At 51.9% G+C, this 15,902-nt stretch overlaps 1 protein-coding gene across 8 annotated transcripts in view; it reads right to left on the bottom strand.

Annotated features, from left to right (window-relative positions):
• DUSP22 (dual specificity phosphatase 22) overlaps window positions 1-15,902 on the bottom strand; it is a 71,515-nt gene that overhangs the window by 8,945 nt on the left and 46,668 nt on the right. For 2 of the 8 annotated variants that reach the window (XM_027128205.1, XM_027128207.1), the window contains exon 8: window positions 7,156-15,675. The exons of 5 other annotated variants lie outside the window; for them this stretch is intronic. In XM_027128205.1, coding sequence (XP_026984006.1) covers window positions 15,629-15,675 — 47 coding nt within the window. In that variant the 3' untranslated portion in view covers window positions 7,156-15,628. Of the gene's footprint in view, window positions 1-539; window positions 5,115-7,155; window positions 15,676-15,902 lie in introns of those variants that run through there. One more of the 8 variants, XM_027128206.1, reaches the window with a different exon arrangement.

Here is a 15,902-nt window from a genome sequence, read left to right as displayed (position 1 = left end):
TCCGTTCTAATTTCTAAACTCTACTGCTTATCAGCTGTGTGGCCCTGATCAAATTGCTCAACCTCTCTGAGCCTAAGCATCCTCAACTGTAACACAGACACAAAACAACTATCTGGCAGCGATGAACAAATGTGTACAAAGTGCTTACGGTCATTCTGAGGAATGTGCGTGTGCATATGTGCCGTGCACACATGTTGTGCGTATGTGTATATGTGTTGTGTGCTGTGTGTGCACATAGGACTGTACAGGCGTATACTGCATATGCAGGTGCCCATCTGTATACATGTATGTTATATGTGTGCACACGTGTGCATGTACATTTGCATTTTGCCCTCATTTTACTGCCGCTGTGTATTTCTCGCAGGCGGTGCTGATGAGACACAGAGGCGGTGCAGGAGGTCAGATGCAGGGGAGCCTGCAGGAGACCCGGCTCTACTGGCCCCTGCCAACCAGCACTCCTGCCCAGCACCCCCTCCCCCAGGGCTGAGGCAGAGCTGCCCACTGGGACCCCAGAGTGGTCGGAGTGAGAAGTTACCCAGGGCAGTTGAAATGCACTGTTTATTTGTTAAATTCCCAAAGGTAACCCTGCCCAGGATGGTTTACCGACTCACAGCACTTGGGTCTCCTCTTACATTATTAAGCTCCAGAGAACTGTGTTTCTTATTCATCATCACACAAAACTCAAAAGAACCAAGACAGAATCCCGCCTCCTGGCACCTCAACAACCCCAGAGGAAAAATCGAGCAGTCCGAGGTCCCTGGTCTCAGATAAAACAAAGTATTTAAATTCTGACTGATTTCTTCTTTTTCCCAAGAGGGGTTTTATGCTGGGTGATAAGAACTTCTTTAGTTTAGTTTTTGATTTTTGGATCTGTTTCTTTTAATCCCTGCCCCCTGTAAACTTTATTCATTAATGTTAAGAATAACATAGTAGAGTCAAAATTCTGGAGCTGAAGTGGAAAAATATAACCAGAGTACGTAACGTTGGACCCTAAGCCACAAAAATTATAGTGCAATTTGTTGCTAAACAAACTTAATGTCCTTTATTAAATTCCTCTATTATAAGCCTCCCAACGATTCCTGCAGTTCCTGGAACTTAAAGCTGTACAAGCCACACCATTTGCTACTTTTCTGTCGCTAAGTTTCCAAAACCAAGCAACGCTGAGATCTCAGCCAGGAAACAAGAATTGTACACTCTGTTTCCTCACCTTTCTCTCTGGTGGACAGTGCAACCCAATGAATAATAGTTTAGGAGATTCCAAAATTTTCCCAAATGGTAAAAAAAATTACATTTCACAAATGAGTTTGTATTTTAAACATACATATAAATTAGACAAACGGAATCCCAATTCAATGATATGCAGTGCAATCAAAGGGAAGGCTCCCGTCAGGCAGCACTTGGCTTTAGACATGTACCCTGAGGATAAGAGGGAATTTTGTGGAGCCCACCGGGGATTCTCAGTCTCTGCACCGCTGACGTTCTGGGAAAGGTCATTATTCGCGTGCGGGCGTTTAGCAGCATCACTGGCCTTCGTCCACCAGATGCCAGGAGCAGCCCCCACCCACGTGTGACAGTCACGGTCCCTCCGGACATCACACAGGCAGGCCCCATGGAGACCCTCAACTCCAATTAAAAAAAAACCAGGCTGTTCAATCAAAAGGAAAGAAACACCAACACAAGGTACACCGTGGATGACTCTCAAAAACTTTATACCAGGAAGGACGCCAGACCCAAAGACCACACACTGTATGGTCCCATTTATATGAAACAGCCTGCGAGGCAACTCTACAGAGAAAGACAGTGCATCTGTGGGCGGGTGTCAGTGTGGGAAGGAGGGGTGATGACACTGCTCTGCATCTGGTTATGGTGACAGCTGCACAACTGGCTCGGTGTTCTCAACCTCACTGAATAGCACACTGTAGATGTGTACTATTTTCATATAGCATGTAAATTTGACCTCAATAAAGCTGTTTTTAAAAAAACATGAAAAAACAATAGGAGGAGGGTAAACGTATCGCCCAAGGAAGAATCAAAACAGGGGCCACCCTGATCCCAGCGACTTGCTTTGACTCCGGACAGCAGTCTCCCCAAACAGAGGTCAGAGCCCCGCCTTCTCCTGGCCCGAGCGACCGTTAGAACAAGCCTGAGGTGTTTTTGCCAAACAGCTGCATCGTCTGTTAGCACCTGATGCCATCCAACGGGCTGTGTAGTCAGTGCTGGTGTGTGTCTTTCTATGGAAAACATTGTGTATGCATGGTCACCCATGTCCAACCTGGCCAGGAAGAAGACGGGCAATCAGCAGGGGTCTGCCCTACAAGACCATCTCTGTCTTCTGTTAGCATGTGAAATAGTTCATGGTGAAGCATGCCTAGCGTGACATAAAATGCAAAGGGGAAAAAGGTTTGAAAGCCCCCAGAATCCCCCATGGCCGACTCAAACCTCTGTCACAGTAAAAAAAAAAACCAAGTCTATCTCCTTTGGTGTGCCTTAAATAACAGCTGTTGTTGCTATTCAAAGAAATTCTGGGGTCTCTTTTATTGTAAATGGGACAGCACATGCCTTCTTAGGGAACGGAAATATCCTCTCTTCCCTGGAGGGCTAGTCGTTTCCAGGGGTTGGTAACCTGTCTCAGGCAGGAGAGCTTTCCCTGGTCAAGTTATACATACCTACTTGACCCAATACACATACAGCCCTAAGTGTGTGTATTGAAATTTTTAGAATCTTCAGCTCTGATGTACCCAAGAAAATCGAGAAATGGGTTAGAAATTGAGGCTGTTGGGTAAGTTATCCCAAGACCTCATTGTGGCGAAGTTTTGGGTAAAGGAAGGTGTTGATAGTAAATTCACCCCTATCTCCTTTAGCTGGAAGCTGTGCGGCCTTGGAAGAGGTAATTTCAACAATTTATATTTTCTCCAAAGGCCACGCACACAAAAAGATACTTTTCTCTTTTAATGACTCTACATCTGACCCGAGACAAAACACTGAAATTCTGAGAAACTCTGTATTTTAAGACCCGGTAAACTGAGGACAGGAGAACTCACACTGGCCCTGACGGAAATGGCAGCTAGGAAGGTGGGTGACGCCCGCCAACATTTCAGGAAAAATACCTGAACGATAAATAATTCTGATTAGGCCCAACTTCCGAAGTGGGCTGAGCAGGAAGGATGATGATCTACCCAATTAAATCCCACGGGTTTCCTAGAAAATTGTTTGTCTCACGCGTATTCTGTGAAATGTGCACAATTCTACAGCGGCGTTTTGCTGAACAGGGTCCAGGCAACAAACACGTTAAAAATAGGCGTCTCCTAAGACATGGGAATAAGACAAAGGTGACATCGCTAGAGAAGATCCAGTCATGGTTTGTCGCTTACCTCTTTTTGAAAAATACATGAATATAAGCTTCAGAAGTAATTTTGCAAGTTTTCTTTCCAGATCTTGGCAGTTGTCAAGTGCCAGGATCGGAGCGAGAGGCATATGGCTGGGGTAGAAGCCCTCACTACCTAAGCGGCGCAGGTTAGGCTATTTTCCAAAACACGAAGTTGTCTTTTACTTCCAGAGGGCATGATGGTTCTCTGCTTTCTTAGCTTTGAGTTTTAAACTTATAGAAACCAGAGGGGGGGCGGGGTTACTGATTCAACAACCCAACTGGGTTTATTCTAGCTAAGGAAGTCAGAGATGTATTCACCACTATACTTAACCATCGTCTGTTAAAATATTTACTCATTGCCTTTTTATAATGGTTGTTATAACTACTTTTCAACTGCCCCATTGTTTCCTTTCCTACACAAAGTTTTCTTTTGAAAAAGTTAATTCTTTTCCATGGACTTGAGAGCTTTTGTTTTGTCTTGTTTTGTTTGTTTTTGTTTTGTTTGGGGGCAAAACAATTCTCGACAAGAGGAGACTGATTCTTTGGTCTTAGAAGTATGTTAAGATATGTCTGATGATTTGGTGTTAGACGGAACAGCTGTCATTGGTCCAGAGTTGTGTTTGTGAGACCGTGTGACTTGGTGCCGACCTGCGCAGTGTAGACAGCAGCATCTCTCACTCCGCCTGGCAGGTCCCCAGGACCGCAGGACACTGCTCCCGGACAGTCCATCCCAACCTGGCCCAATGTCCCTCCTTCCTGTCTGCTCAGTTCTTGGGCCACCTGCCCCATTGCTTCTCCCGGGCAGCTTCTGCCCTGCCTCTGGCTTATTTTCTGCAACTTTGTCTTGGTTCTTCCAGCAGGTCCCTCCTAGACAGACACCATCTCTACCTGCTGCCCCTTCTAACCGAGATGCCACTCGCTGGCATGTCTAGACCTGTTTAGTGGATCTCAGACACAACCAATTCAAGTCTACAAGCCTCAAGATGATTTCAGATCCACAGTCCTTGAGGAAAGACACTTCCCTGTGTAAATGTATCATGTGGAGACATGACCTGGTCTCTCGTGGACCAGGTAACTGTGGCCTCTTCTGCGATTCAATTCCACTTTATTAATTCATAAATCAATCCACTGGGACCCAACTATGTCACATGATAACGTTGCCTCAACCTTTGTTTCTAAATCATTTTGGCAGGTTATCTTTGTTTTGCTCACATGGAGAGCTCGTTGCTCATTGGTTCCAACATGGTATAGAGCAAAGAGCAATGGATATGAGTCAGACCTGAGTTCTAGGTCCTGTCCTGCTACTGAGCAGCTGACCGTGGGTGCTGGTGATTCCACAGCTTTGCTGGGAAAATGAATTAATGTACGTGAAGGTGCTCTCTACATGGAAACACTTTATGAAGCGTTATAGGATTTACAAAATAAAAGTAATTTTCTGAATGGCACTGTAGACTTCTTTCATTTTGTGAGGGAAAACAAATTTTCATAATCTGAGGAAGAAGCTATTGAACAGAAAACCTAGAGAGTCTGAACTTTTCCCAGAGAAACCTGAAGAAAAGAAGTGGTAAAGTAGAACAGACATGTCTGGACACTGCAATGCAGTAAAGCACTTCAGATCCGATCGAGAGGCTGCACGGGAGCCTTGCCGCCAGCAGGCTGGCTTACGGTGCAACATCCCGGTCGCCCGACGTCAGCTCGTGTCTTTTCCAAAGAGGTGTGTGATTCTAGGACCAGAAGTTGTGCTTCTCTAGAGAGAAGAAAAGTGGCTTTAAGCAACCGTTTCAACTGGTACCGTGAACTTTGTCCAGAGCTAGTTTCACAGCAAACAATCAGCATCAAAACTCTTCTGAGAAATGAATGTAAATTGTGAGAAAGGCAGTGAATGAAGAAATCCAGGAAACAGAACAAGGCTATCAGATAGCAAGTGCATGGATTGGAGTGAAAGGTAACAAGAATAAGGTCCACGGTATTGTAAGAAATATGTAAGAGTTTAAAAATCCAAGCCACAGGAAGGTAGCTGAAGCCAGAAACGTGTGGCTGGGCTCTGGTTGGGTCTGCAGAAGGGAGCCGCAGAGGAGACCCCGGAACAGGCCTCTCCTCTGCACCAGAGCACCCTGCACCCTGCGGGGGACACATGGGCTCGGCTGGGCGGGGACCTGGCCCAGGGCTGTGAGCACAGCGGGGCCACCAATAGTTTTGACTGATTGACTTAAATACAGAAAAAGGAAATAAACATGTCAGCGGAATTTTTTTTTTTAGCTTAAGAAGCAAAATAAAATAAGATTAGGGTCCTAGTGGTGAGGCCTTGATAAAAAGAATGTTTAAGAGGCTAAGATTCATTTCCCAGAACATTTGACTTTTATGTATTTATTTTTTAAAGAAAGGCTCAGAAACAAATGATGTCAGCACACAGGGGAGGTTACAAAACTCCAGGTGGGCTGAACCGGGTCCTGCCTGGTCCACAGTGGGCTCAGATTCCTAGTTTCCAAGGTGCTAACTGTATGAGGGCAAACGAGGTCCTGAGCGCGTTTCTGAAAACTGGGTGGGTGGGTAGGCAGGACCCGGTGAGCAGAGGGGCTCCTGTCCTCCGTCGGTCGGCTCAGCCCGCCCTCTCGCGAGCCAGAAAGTGAAGAAGGGGGGCTCCCACAGCGCAGTCGTGAGGGGCCAGGAGGGAAGCACAGACCGGAGCCTGGGGTCTGGGGAGCGAGCAGGGCAGAGCTGGGGCCTCTGAGGCGCCCTGCTCGGGGCAGGACAGCCTGATGGGAGCAAGACTCAGGGAGCTATGACCAGGAGACTCAGGCACCTGCCGCGAGCCAGGCCCCGCCCCCAGGCCCCGCCCCCAGGGAGCTGAGGGCCCGCTGCCGAGGCTGGCACTCCCACCTGAGAAATGCATTTGGTGAGCGACGAGGATTCACTGTGCAGCACAGGGAGCTCCACTCAGTATCTTGTGATAACTTACAATGGAAAAGAATGTGAAAAAAGTACGTAAAACTGAGGCATTTTGCTGTACACTTGAAGCTAACACAATATTGTAAATCAACTAAACTTCAGTAGAAAAAAAAGAAAGAAATGCACTTGGTGATTTTTGGCACAGGAGAAGGGCATGCTTTATGACTGGGATTCATCAAAATCTCACAAACACTTAAATTAGGTCCCTCTCCAAACAGAGGAACATCGTGATTTTTGCAATAGAGGAGACAGTCTTAATAAGTTGTATGTTTGTAGAATTATTATATATCTGAGTCTCTGAAATGCACTAGGAGAGACGGCAATTTAAAGACACATTGATGGGAGAGGGGGGTGCTTCAGCCTCTGCCCACGTCTTGTGAAGTGTGGATTCTCATATGTGAGCCTCTTAATGGAAGGGACACCCACAGGAGAACACTGCACAGGAAACATAGAGCAGCTTTCTCACCGAGGGTCCCCCCAAATAACAATAATCATCTTCAATTATCTTTGAAAAAAGGACCAGAAAAAATGAACATTTGAAAAATCAGAGAATTTTCATTCTCTTTTCACTTGTGCCTCTACAGAGAATGAAATAGAAACAGATTAGTGAAGTCTCGGGTATTAGGAAATGTGGAAAAACCAAATCAGAATGGGGTCGGGAGACCCACGCACATAGGCTGCAGTAAAACCAGTGGGCTTCAGGGCCTCAGTGTTTCCTAGGGAGCTTGTGAGCACAGGTCCACACAGCATACATGACACCAGGGTTCTCTGTGTGACAGCCAGTAATGGTCACGGAATTAAACAAAAAAGAATACGGGACAGAACATAAACACATGCTGTTAAAAATGTTCTTGTTGAATTTTATACTTATCGCTCCAGTAAATAAATGAGAACAAAAATAAAATAAATATCAGAGTAAAAAGAAGAAAAAAGTCATGGACTAATACTTTTCAATTGCAATAAAGCATAGTTTGAAAATTGGGGAAATACATATGTACCTATATGTTGGTCTGTCACATTAATGAATAATTACAATTTGTTTTAAAGCCTTAACTTTTGCAAATTTGTTGCAAAAGTTAACAAATAAACATAAGGAGAACCGAACTTCTCTTTATGTCAGATTTGTCAATCTATCTTCACTCATCATTGATCACAGACCTCTTTTGCTTTATTTTAATTTTGAAAAATTTCTTTCATGTTAAGCAACAGATATATCGATACAAATAGTTAGGAGAAGTTTTAAAAGCATAAGATTGGGAGAGATTTATAGAAAACCCATTTCACATCAAATTCCATAAATAGCATGTCTATGCGTCTTTGGGACCAATTCTGGTAGCTTTCAAATATCTCTCCAGCCCCAAAATTGTAAAGGCAAGTAAATGTTCAGGTGGTTACACAGGGGCTGCCCTTGGTTATTTCAAATCTACTCTGCAGGCTGGAGACCAAACTGCCCCCATGGGGCTCGGATTCCAAGTCTTTCTGAATTTAGTGAAAAAGAAAAAGGCAGAGCTAAGCCTAGCTGATTCCCTCTGCGCCAGTGCTGCCTGTTAACTGGGGTTCTCTACATTCACATCGTGTAGAAAACATCGTTAATTAAAGATGACGTAATAAAAACACCCACATCTAAAGGTGATGTAATATTATTAAGACTCTACAGCAGACACAGCCGTTATTTAGACTTGGATCAACCAAAGAAATTGTGGGGGAGGAGTATTTTCGCACTGGAATGGTTTAGGATTGCTGGCTCTGGGTAGACAGATCAACGTTTAGTTGTTTATTACAAAAAGTTATTTGTAGTAAATGCTCTGTGGCCAGTGCGTCTCCACATCTCCTGCACTGGGAGCGCTGAGGCCCTGCTGCCCCCCTGGAGGGATGGCTGTGAGGAGGGGCAGAAGGGATCCCCCAAGTCCTGGTGCCGCACCTGGGGGCGGGGAGGGGACTTCAGGTCGCCAGGGGCACCTGGTGACCATGCTGCCTGGAAGCTCCAGCTCTGGAGTCTGGAGCGCGCCTGAAGCATTTCGGCGGCCCTGCCGGGGGAAACCCTTGTGCAGAAGTACCTCTGCAGGGTCGCACTGCAGCACCTGAGGACCCCGGAGAGCGGCCGGGCCGCCCCAGCCTGTGCGGACGGACGGTGAGCGCCGCCAGGCTCGGGCCACTCTCTGGGGCCGCCGTACCGCCCCCGGCCTGATAGCCCCCGGCCCCGCCAGCCTCCTCCCCCGCCCGTTACAGGTGCTACCCGCCAGTCACCTTTGGCGCCTGACCCTCTCTGCCTCTGGGGAACCCCAACCAGCACTGCCCGCCACTACTTCCATCGGGCTGACGCCTGCCCTCCCTCACAGCTCTTCCCCCGCCTCCAGCCCATCCTGCCTGCCAGTCATAGCCAGGCCCCCAGATGCCCTGCACATCTGCTTCCAAGTGCACCTGGCCGTGCCGCCCCCCTCCTTCGCCCTCCGCCCAGCAGGCCCTTGACTCCCCTCCCTTTCCAGCCCCAGCCAGCGCACCCTCCACTGCAGGGGCCTCCTGGCCTGCATTTATGCTTCTAGCTCAGCATTTGCTCACAGGACATTCCGGAGTGACTGCCCCCTCTCCCCAACTCAGTTAAAAAGCCTTTGAAGGCAGGGCCGCCAAGCCTGGCTCCTCCCCTCCCCCATGGCGGCCTGCGCGAGCTGCTGGGCGCCTGCGTGAGCTGGGCACTGAGGCCTGACTGAGGCACGCAGTCCATCCTCCCCCGCCCTTCGCAGGGGGGCACAGTTCATAGCAGATGTCAGAGGCCACCCGACCCTGCTGGCCTTCCCTTGGAGGGTGTCATTCCTCCAGATGGGCCACGGAAAGTACAGATCGGGGGGCACACTGGGCACACTGGCAGGAATAGATGCTTCTAGGATGCGTTTTAAAGATGAAAGCGGTGAGTCACAGGCCAAGCCTCCGACAGCATGCTTCTGGGACAAAGCGTGGAGGAGAACCCAGGCTCCTCTCTCAGACCCACTTTTAGCATCAGCTGCTGACACTGATACTTCCTGGAAGCCGGTGGTACTTCCTCTTCCTATCACGGACTCTCCGTCCCACCCATGCTGAGGGCCAGGGCTGCCTGTAGGAAGGAGTCTGGCCCACAGCGAGCAGAATACCCTGCCAGCCAGCATCCCATTGGGTCTGGGGAGTCAGGACAGGACACAGGATGGGAAACTTCTTCTGCCCCCAGCTTTCCCGTCCTTCTTGAAGACCTGCCCTGCCTCCCTGCCCCCAGCCCTGCCCTCAGCCCCAAAGTCAGAAGGAGGCCCCCTGTTCCTTCAACACACTGTTGCTTCCCCTGCCTCTGTCCTTGATGAGTCTCCACTGAGTTATCTGAGCTGAATAACAGCAAATCCCTGGGCTTCCTGCACAACCCCCCCACCCCGGAGCCCCTCAACTTGTGTAACGCTGCACCTCAAGGACAGAACACCATCTGCTTCGGGTGCTGGGCTCCCAGCACCAACCCCACTCTGGTCCAATTCCGTGTTCCTGAAAAGGGCCTCCTGGGGCGCCACGACACCCCAGGACTCTGCCCGCCACCCTGGGAGTATCAGGAAGGCCTGGTGGAGGCACGTATGGTGGACACAGCGCCCACGCAAGGGGATGTGGTGGAAAGAAGAAAGGCTTCCCTCGTGCCTCACCTGTGTTCCTCCTGTCTCCCCACGAGGCCCCGACCTCAGGAGAGAACTCCAGCGTGGATGCCCGCACCCCCTGGCATTGCCCCAGCGGTGCTGGCGTTTACAAGGAAGCGGCGACCTTAGCGCAGTGGGTCAGGCTGCTCGGACTCCAGGCCTCACTCTGCCACTTCCTGGCCCAACACTGGACAACAGTCAAGTTCTCTAGAATTTCTAGAGTTTCTTCATCTCAAAATTGGGGATAAAAGTAAAACCTATGTGACAAGATTGTCGAGAGGATGCGCTTTCGGGAACATCACACACTAAGTGCTCAGTGACTGTTGACCGTCCAGAGGCTGCCTGTCCTGTCCTCCAGATGGGGGGAGGGGGGCCAAAGGGGCCTTCCTAGACCATAAGGGGCCACCCCGGGGGCTGCAAGGTGGGCTCTGGCTACACCTCTGCGCCACCAAACAGGGTGCCGGCCAAGCCCGCTCACCCCTCCCAGGGAGTTTCTTTCAGGCGGGTCTGAGAAGAAGTCCCCACGGAGTGGGCTGCCTCCTCGGGGGCTCCCAAGGTGTTCCAGGGAACTGGGGTCGCAGTGGACTTCTACCAGGCCACCTGGCCATGGGCCCAGGCCTCGGCTGCCCTCTCCCGGCCCAGCACCACCTCTGCCCCGAGCTGCGCATCGGTACCCGCAGCTCCGAGCTCCCAGCAGCGGATGACTCAGGAGGGGCTCTCGTGCCGCGGGAATGGCCCACCGCGCAGCACACCTGAGACACACCTGATCTCACACCGTCCTGCTGTTCCTGTTGGCATCCGCATGCTTCACACACACACCAAGGGGAATGGAACGTCCGGCAGAGCCGGGACGGGCCTCTCTGGATGCCCTCTGAGGAAGCTGGGCGCCCGTGGCCTCTTGCCGTGAAGGGCACACCCTTTGCAAAGCAGGTGACATTTCTCTGGGGCACATGGAGGCCTTTCGATTATTATTTCCCAAAAAGGCTCCCATCAGTGCCTTGGGGAAACCCAGAGCCGACTGACAGGCAGGGCCGCTCGCCAGAAAGCACGGTTCCAGTCTGTGCTGGTCTGGCCACGTCTGGGGGCAAGTGGACTCTGTCCCTCTCTGTGGCCGGAGGGACACACACATCAAGGTCCCATCACACACGTGCTCATCGTGAGAGTGTCCGGGGGGCCAGGCCCCGACCCCCATGAGCTGATGTGTCTCCCTGGGTCGAGCTCACAAAACGCACTTGGCGTGGTCAGCGTTGTTTCCAAAAACTGTCCCGAACTATCGATACTAGAAGGGATCGTCCTCCCCCAGAACCAGCCCCCCTGCCCCATCTAGTTTTCCTACACAGGCCTTGGTATAAAGGATGTTCTCAGGTCCGATCCCTTCCCCACAGACGCAGCACACCGCCGGGATCAGAACACCGGCGGCCTGTGCTCAGTCAAGGCCGCCAGAGCCCTTCACACACCCTGCAGCCGCGGATGGCAACGCTTCCCCGACAGTGAGCCCAGAGCGGCCCCGCGGCCTCGCGGCGAGGTGGCGGAGCCCAGGCTGCAGAAGGGAACGCGAATTCTGATACTGGCTGCGATAATCACGTCCCACTGTTGCAGCTGGGGGGAAGCAAGAGAGCAAAGTGTCCCGGTGAAATGCAGCTGCTGTCACCAGATTCAAGCACCTGACAGCCTGGGTGTCCTAGCTGGGGGCCCAGCGAGACCCCAGTAAACCCTCAGAAGGGACGGTGAACGTTCTCAAGCCTCCGGGAACAAGTCAAAGGCCGTTTTTTTTTTGGTTTCTTTTTCCCTCCCTTTCTCTGGGCAATAAAAAGGAAAGGGAAGAGGAACTTCCCTCCCAAGTCTTGGTGATTTCTTCTTAAGTACATCTATAAATACAAGCATGTTGAAAGCACATTCTCGATAAAATTATTAATAACGCAGCGTCAGGATGGGAGGGGTCACCTAATGTGGGATCACAGGGTATTGAGTCTTAGCATGTTCCCTATTTTCAAGACTAGATGCTGGTGTGCAGGGCAGCCTGTCGTGACCAGCTCTGACTTTCCCTGGGCGCCCAGGTTCTGCTGCCTAAGGTCCCAATGCCCCTTGACGTTGCCCACATGGCTCCCCTGAAGGCTAAGGAGTCCTCTAAAATAAAATTTAAAAACAACAGAACACAGCTGTGTGCACACACACGCATGCACAGCAGTCCCTGGAATCTGTAGGCTGTCTCATGCACCAGCAACAGGAAGCAGCCCCAGAAGTTGGAAGTGGGGTCCCCTGCTGAGACGGAAGCTGGAGAGAATCAGCACCCCATACATAAAAAAGCCCCCAGGGGGAACCTATCTCCAGGGGGAAGCCCAAGGTTCACAGAGTTGCTCTGAGAGACGTGAGTTAAGTCAGAGAACCAGCTCAGGCAGAGGGAGCGCAGACCAGGGTGGCTGCTGAGAACGTGGACGGGGACATAGGAGGCTGCAGGCTGCAGAAATGCTCCAGGGCGCGATGGCAACAGCACGCCTCTCTGGACACGCCTGTCAGGACACCCCGCCCCCAGGTCTCAGCCCCACTTCCAGGAGCGTAGGGAGATATCGCAGGACTAATTTACAAGGTGCTTTACTCCTTTTCTTTTCCCGCTTTATTGAGATATAACTGACATATAACATTGTGTAAGTTAAGGTGTACAGCATGTTGGCTTCCAAAAATCTGATAATGAAAGACAGCCTAGTTAGGGGATAAAATTAGTCTTCATAAAGCTAATGTTTTATCTTTCACAATAAATTAATAAATTGGACATTTGGATTGGACATGAATTGTCGCAAGTATGGTGCCTGGGAGTCTGTTCCGGGTCTGTGGACAGACTTGAGCCCCCGGTACGCGAAGCTGGGTGCCAGCAGGGCGTGAGCCCCGTGGACGCCTCTGGCCAGCGGCCCCTTCAGTCTGCCCTCAACGTGCCAGAGTCCACACCCCACCTTGGTGTGGGAAGAGCCATCGCCAGGGAAGCAAGCCCCTCACGGGCTCTGGTCCTGGGAGCAATGGCCTCCCCCTCCCCAGGCTCCCGCAAGCCCCTTCGCCTCCGCACCAAAGCCCCGCTCTGGGCGCCACGACTGTCGCCTGGATGGCCGTGATTGCTGCCTCCTGACAGGCCCCCAGCGTGGGCCCCCTTCCCCCGCACCGTCACGGTGCCTGCTTGCCCAGCACGTTCGGCAAGCCCCACTCCGCGCCTGCAAAACGGCGTCCACGCGCTTGCAAGGCTCCACGCCTGGGGACCAGACTGCGGGAAGCTGCAGGGCACCCGCCCTCTGAGCTTGGTCAGCTCCAGGGCTGGTGTGAGAAGGAAACCAGTTACTGTGCCAAGCAGAGAGCGAAAGCCTGGGCCTTTGCCTGTTTCTGCAGCTTTGTCTGCACCTCTCATCAGCGCCCACCCCTGTGCCTGCTCTGGTCACCCAGAGAGACTGTGGCCTCTCCTGCGCGCATGCCAGGCCCCTGCCTGGACTCCCCCGCACCCACTGTGCCAGCCAACTCCAGCACTCATGCTTCAGGCCCCGATTAGGTACCACCTCCTCCGAGATGCCGTCCTGGGACACGACCTCTCTCACCCAAACTGGAATGGCCTCTCTGTGCCTTCCCCACACACAGCACCAGGGGCACCTATACCAGTGCTTATGGCCGGCTCTGTAACCGCCAGTTTTCCTAACTGCCAACCCCACCAAGCTAGTCTTTCTGAGAATCAGGGGTGGGTCTGTGCACCCTGCCTGAGTCCCAGAGTGTCAGCTGGGATGAATAAGCATTTCTCAAGCAAACTGGCAAATGACTGAATGAAGAGAGGCAGTGCAGGTCTCTTCCACCATGGGCCACGATCCTGAGACCCAGGCTGGACAGACCTGTGTTCAAAGAACATCACAGAAAAGACAGCCTAAAGAAACTGCCAGGGCTACGACCCCCTCCTCTAACAAGGCAAGGCCCTTGGGACGGGGGGGTTCACCGTCCCCACGTCCATGTGACCTGAACACCTGCTCTGGTCTCGGAGAAGGGGCCTCTGCCTCTAACATCTAAGCACGGTTAATACCATCTAACGGAAACGTCCGTGTGCTTTTGGCCACCACCCACCATGGCCCCAAACAAAACCCCCAGAGAGACTGGGGGGAGCGGGCAGAGGCTTTGGCTCGGACAGCCGTGCTCACGGCAGCGGTGCTGGCTTTGGCTCGGACAGCCGTGCACACGGCAGCGGTGCTGGCTTTGGCTCGGACAGCCGTGCTCACGGCAGCGGTGCTGGCTTTGGCTTGGACAGCCGTGCACAAGGCAGTGGTGCTGGCTCTCCCAGGGGCCCTGGCATTACAGCCTCACAAACCTCGAAGTGCAAAGCCCAGGGCACTCTGCCCCTCCCTCTCACATCGCACACTGATTTGAGATCAAAACCTGGGTTCAGGCAAAGCAGCACTAACGTTTTTAGTTTTCGGTGTGTTTCTTGGCCTCTCTGAGCCTCAAGTGAATGAAATAATACCTTCTCTGTGGGTTTATACGGCTTCAAGGTGATAGTCCGTGACCCGCAGAGCACCGATTACTGGGTGATTGTCGTGGGTGCCACGAGGGGTAGGGGAGCCCACAGGGTTGGGGCCGTCGTCCCTCGTGCTGTTTCCTCGCGCCCCCCGGCGCGCCCTCACAGGTGGGCAGTGGAGACACCTCGGGGCCTCGAGGACTGGCACCTCCACCTGGATCACCTGTTCTTCACCCAGGTAGGCCTGTTAAGTCAGAACAAGCATTGTGGTGCCCGTCACCCCACACCCATCAGGGGCCGTTTTGGCACAAAGTGTCCTGCCCCGAGCCCTTGCCAGGAGCGTCCAGGCGCTGCAGACGCAGCACACAGGTCAAGCCTCCTTCAGCCACTGAGCCCACGCGCCTCAGCTCCCGTGGTCCCGTCAGACCTCTCCTTTAAGTAGAACGTTACACTTCCTTCTTCCCCCACTGGAGTGAGTTAGACGAGAGAACGCTGGGAAATCAACTTAAACTGCTCTTCACACCAGCTACTGTCCTTCACATTGAAGCTGAGACTGGAGTTGGGAGATGGCCCTGCGCACCCCCCGGACTTCCCTCTGCTCAAGCAGGGGACTCGCTTTCTCTCCCAGGGAAAGTAGTTCACGTCTCCTGCCGTCACTACTCTCCTTCTGGAGGATGGCAGTGGCCTTAAAATAAAGCAGCATCACTGCCAGGGGCAGCCTCTGAACGTGCCTCGTGGCGCCCGTGGGAGCAAGTGGGATCCACACCCCAGCTAAGGGCAGGCGCAGCGTGTGCAGCTGCCCTTCACCTCAGATGCACGCACGTGTGGTGGAGGCGAGACCCCAGGACGAAACAGGCCAGGAGACAGTCCCCAGGGGCAGGTGTGCCCAGCAGGGCCCTCAGGAGTGGCAACCGCGATCACCACATGGTCACCGGGTGGGGCAGCAGGGCCCTGAGATGGCCTGGGGGCAGCAGGGCTACGGGCGAAGAAGGAGCCACAGCAGGGGAATTAGGCAAAAATCCTTCCCTTGTCAAAGAGGACGCGTAGTTCCCAACATATGATGACACAACTGCATATGTATTGTTTAAAATGAAAACAGGTGCGTTCACAAATTACTTCTGGACACTGAAAAATGAACTCTGACTGCTTTTCTTCTGGGCAGCACCTAAACTCTGGCTTTGCAATATTTCAGGTACATTACAGTCTTCTGAGAGAGGCCCAGTACTTCAGAATCCCTGGGGTGGCTGTGGAGAAAGAATGTTACTGGCGACCGATATTAGGACAACATTCCAGGTTACAGGAACAGATCTAGGCGTTCACATTGTACCCGCATTTAAGCCTTCAAGCTGACTCCTAAATACTTCTGTTAACATATTTACATTTCTTTTTGGTTTAAGGAGAACATTACTTTAGAGCAAACTGCTGTGGCTGTAGGTGAGGAGCTCCGCGGCTGCGCTTTCCTTTCCTGCTG

Source organism: Aethalodelphis obliquidens, unplaced genomic scaffold (assembly GCF_003676395.1).
Source record: "Aethalodelphis obliquidens isolate GAN/ISIS:26980383/991018 unplaced genomic scaffold, ASM367639v1 scaffold34, whole genome shotgun sequence".
Taxonomy (NCBI): Eukaryota; Metazoa; Chordata; class Mammalia; order Artiodactyla; family Delphinidae; genus Aethalodelphis; species Aethalodelphis obliquidens.
This window is presented reverse-complemented; position numbering and strand designations above follow the sequence as displayed.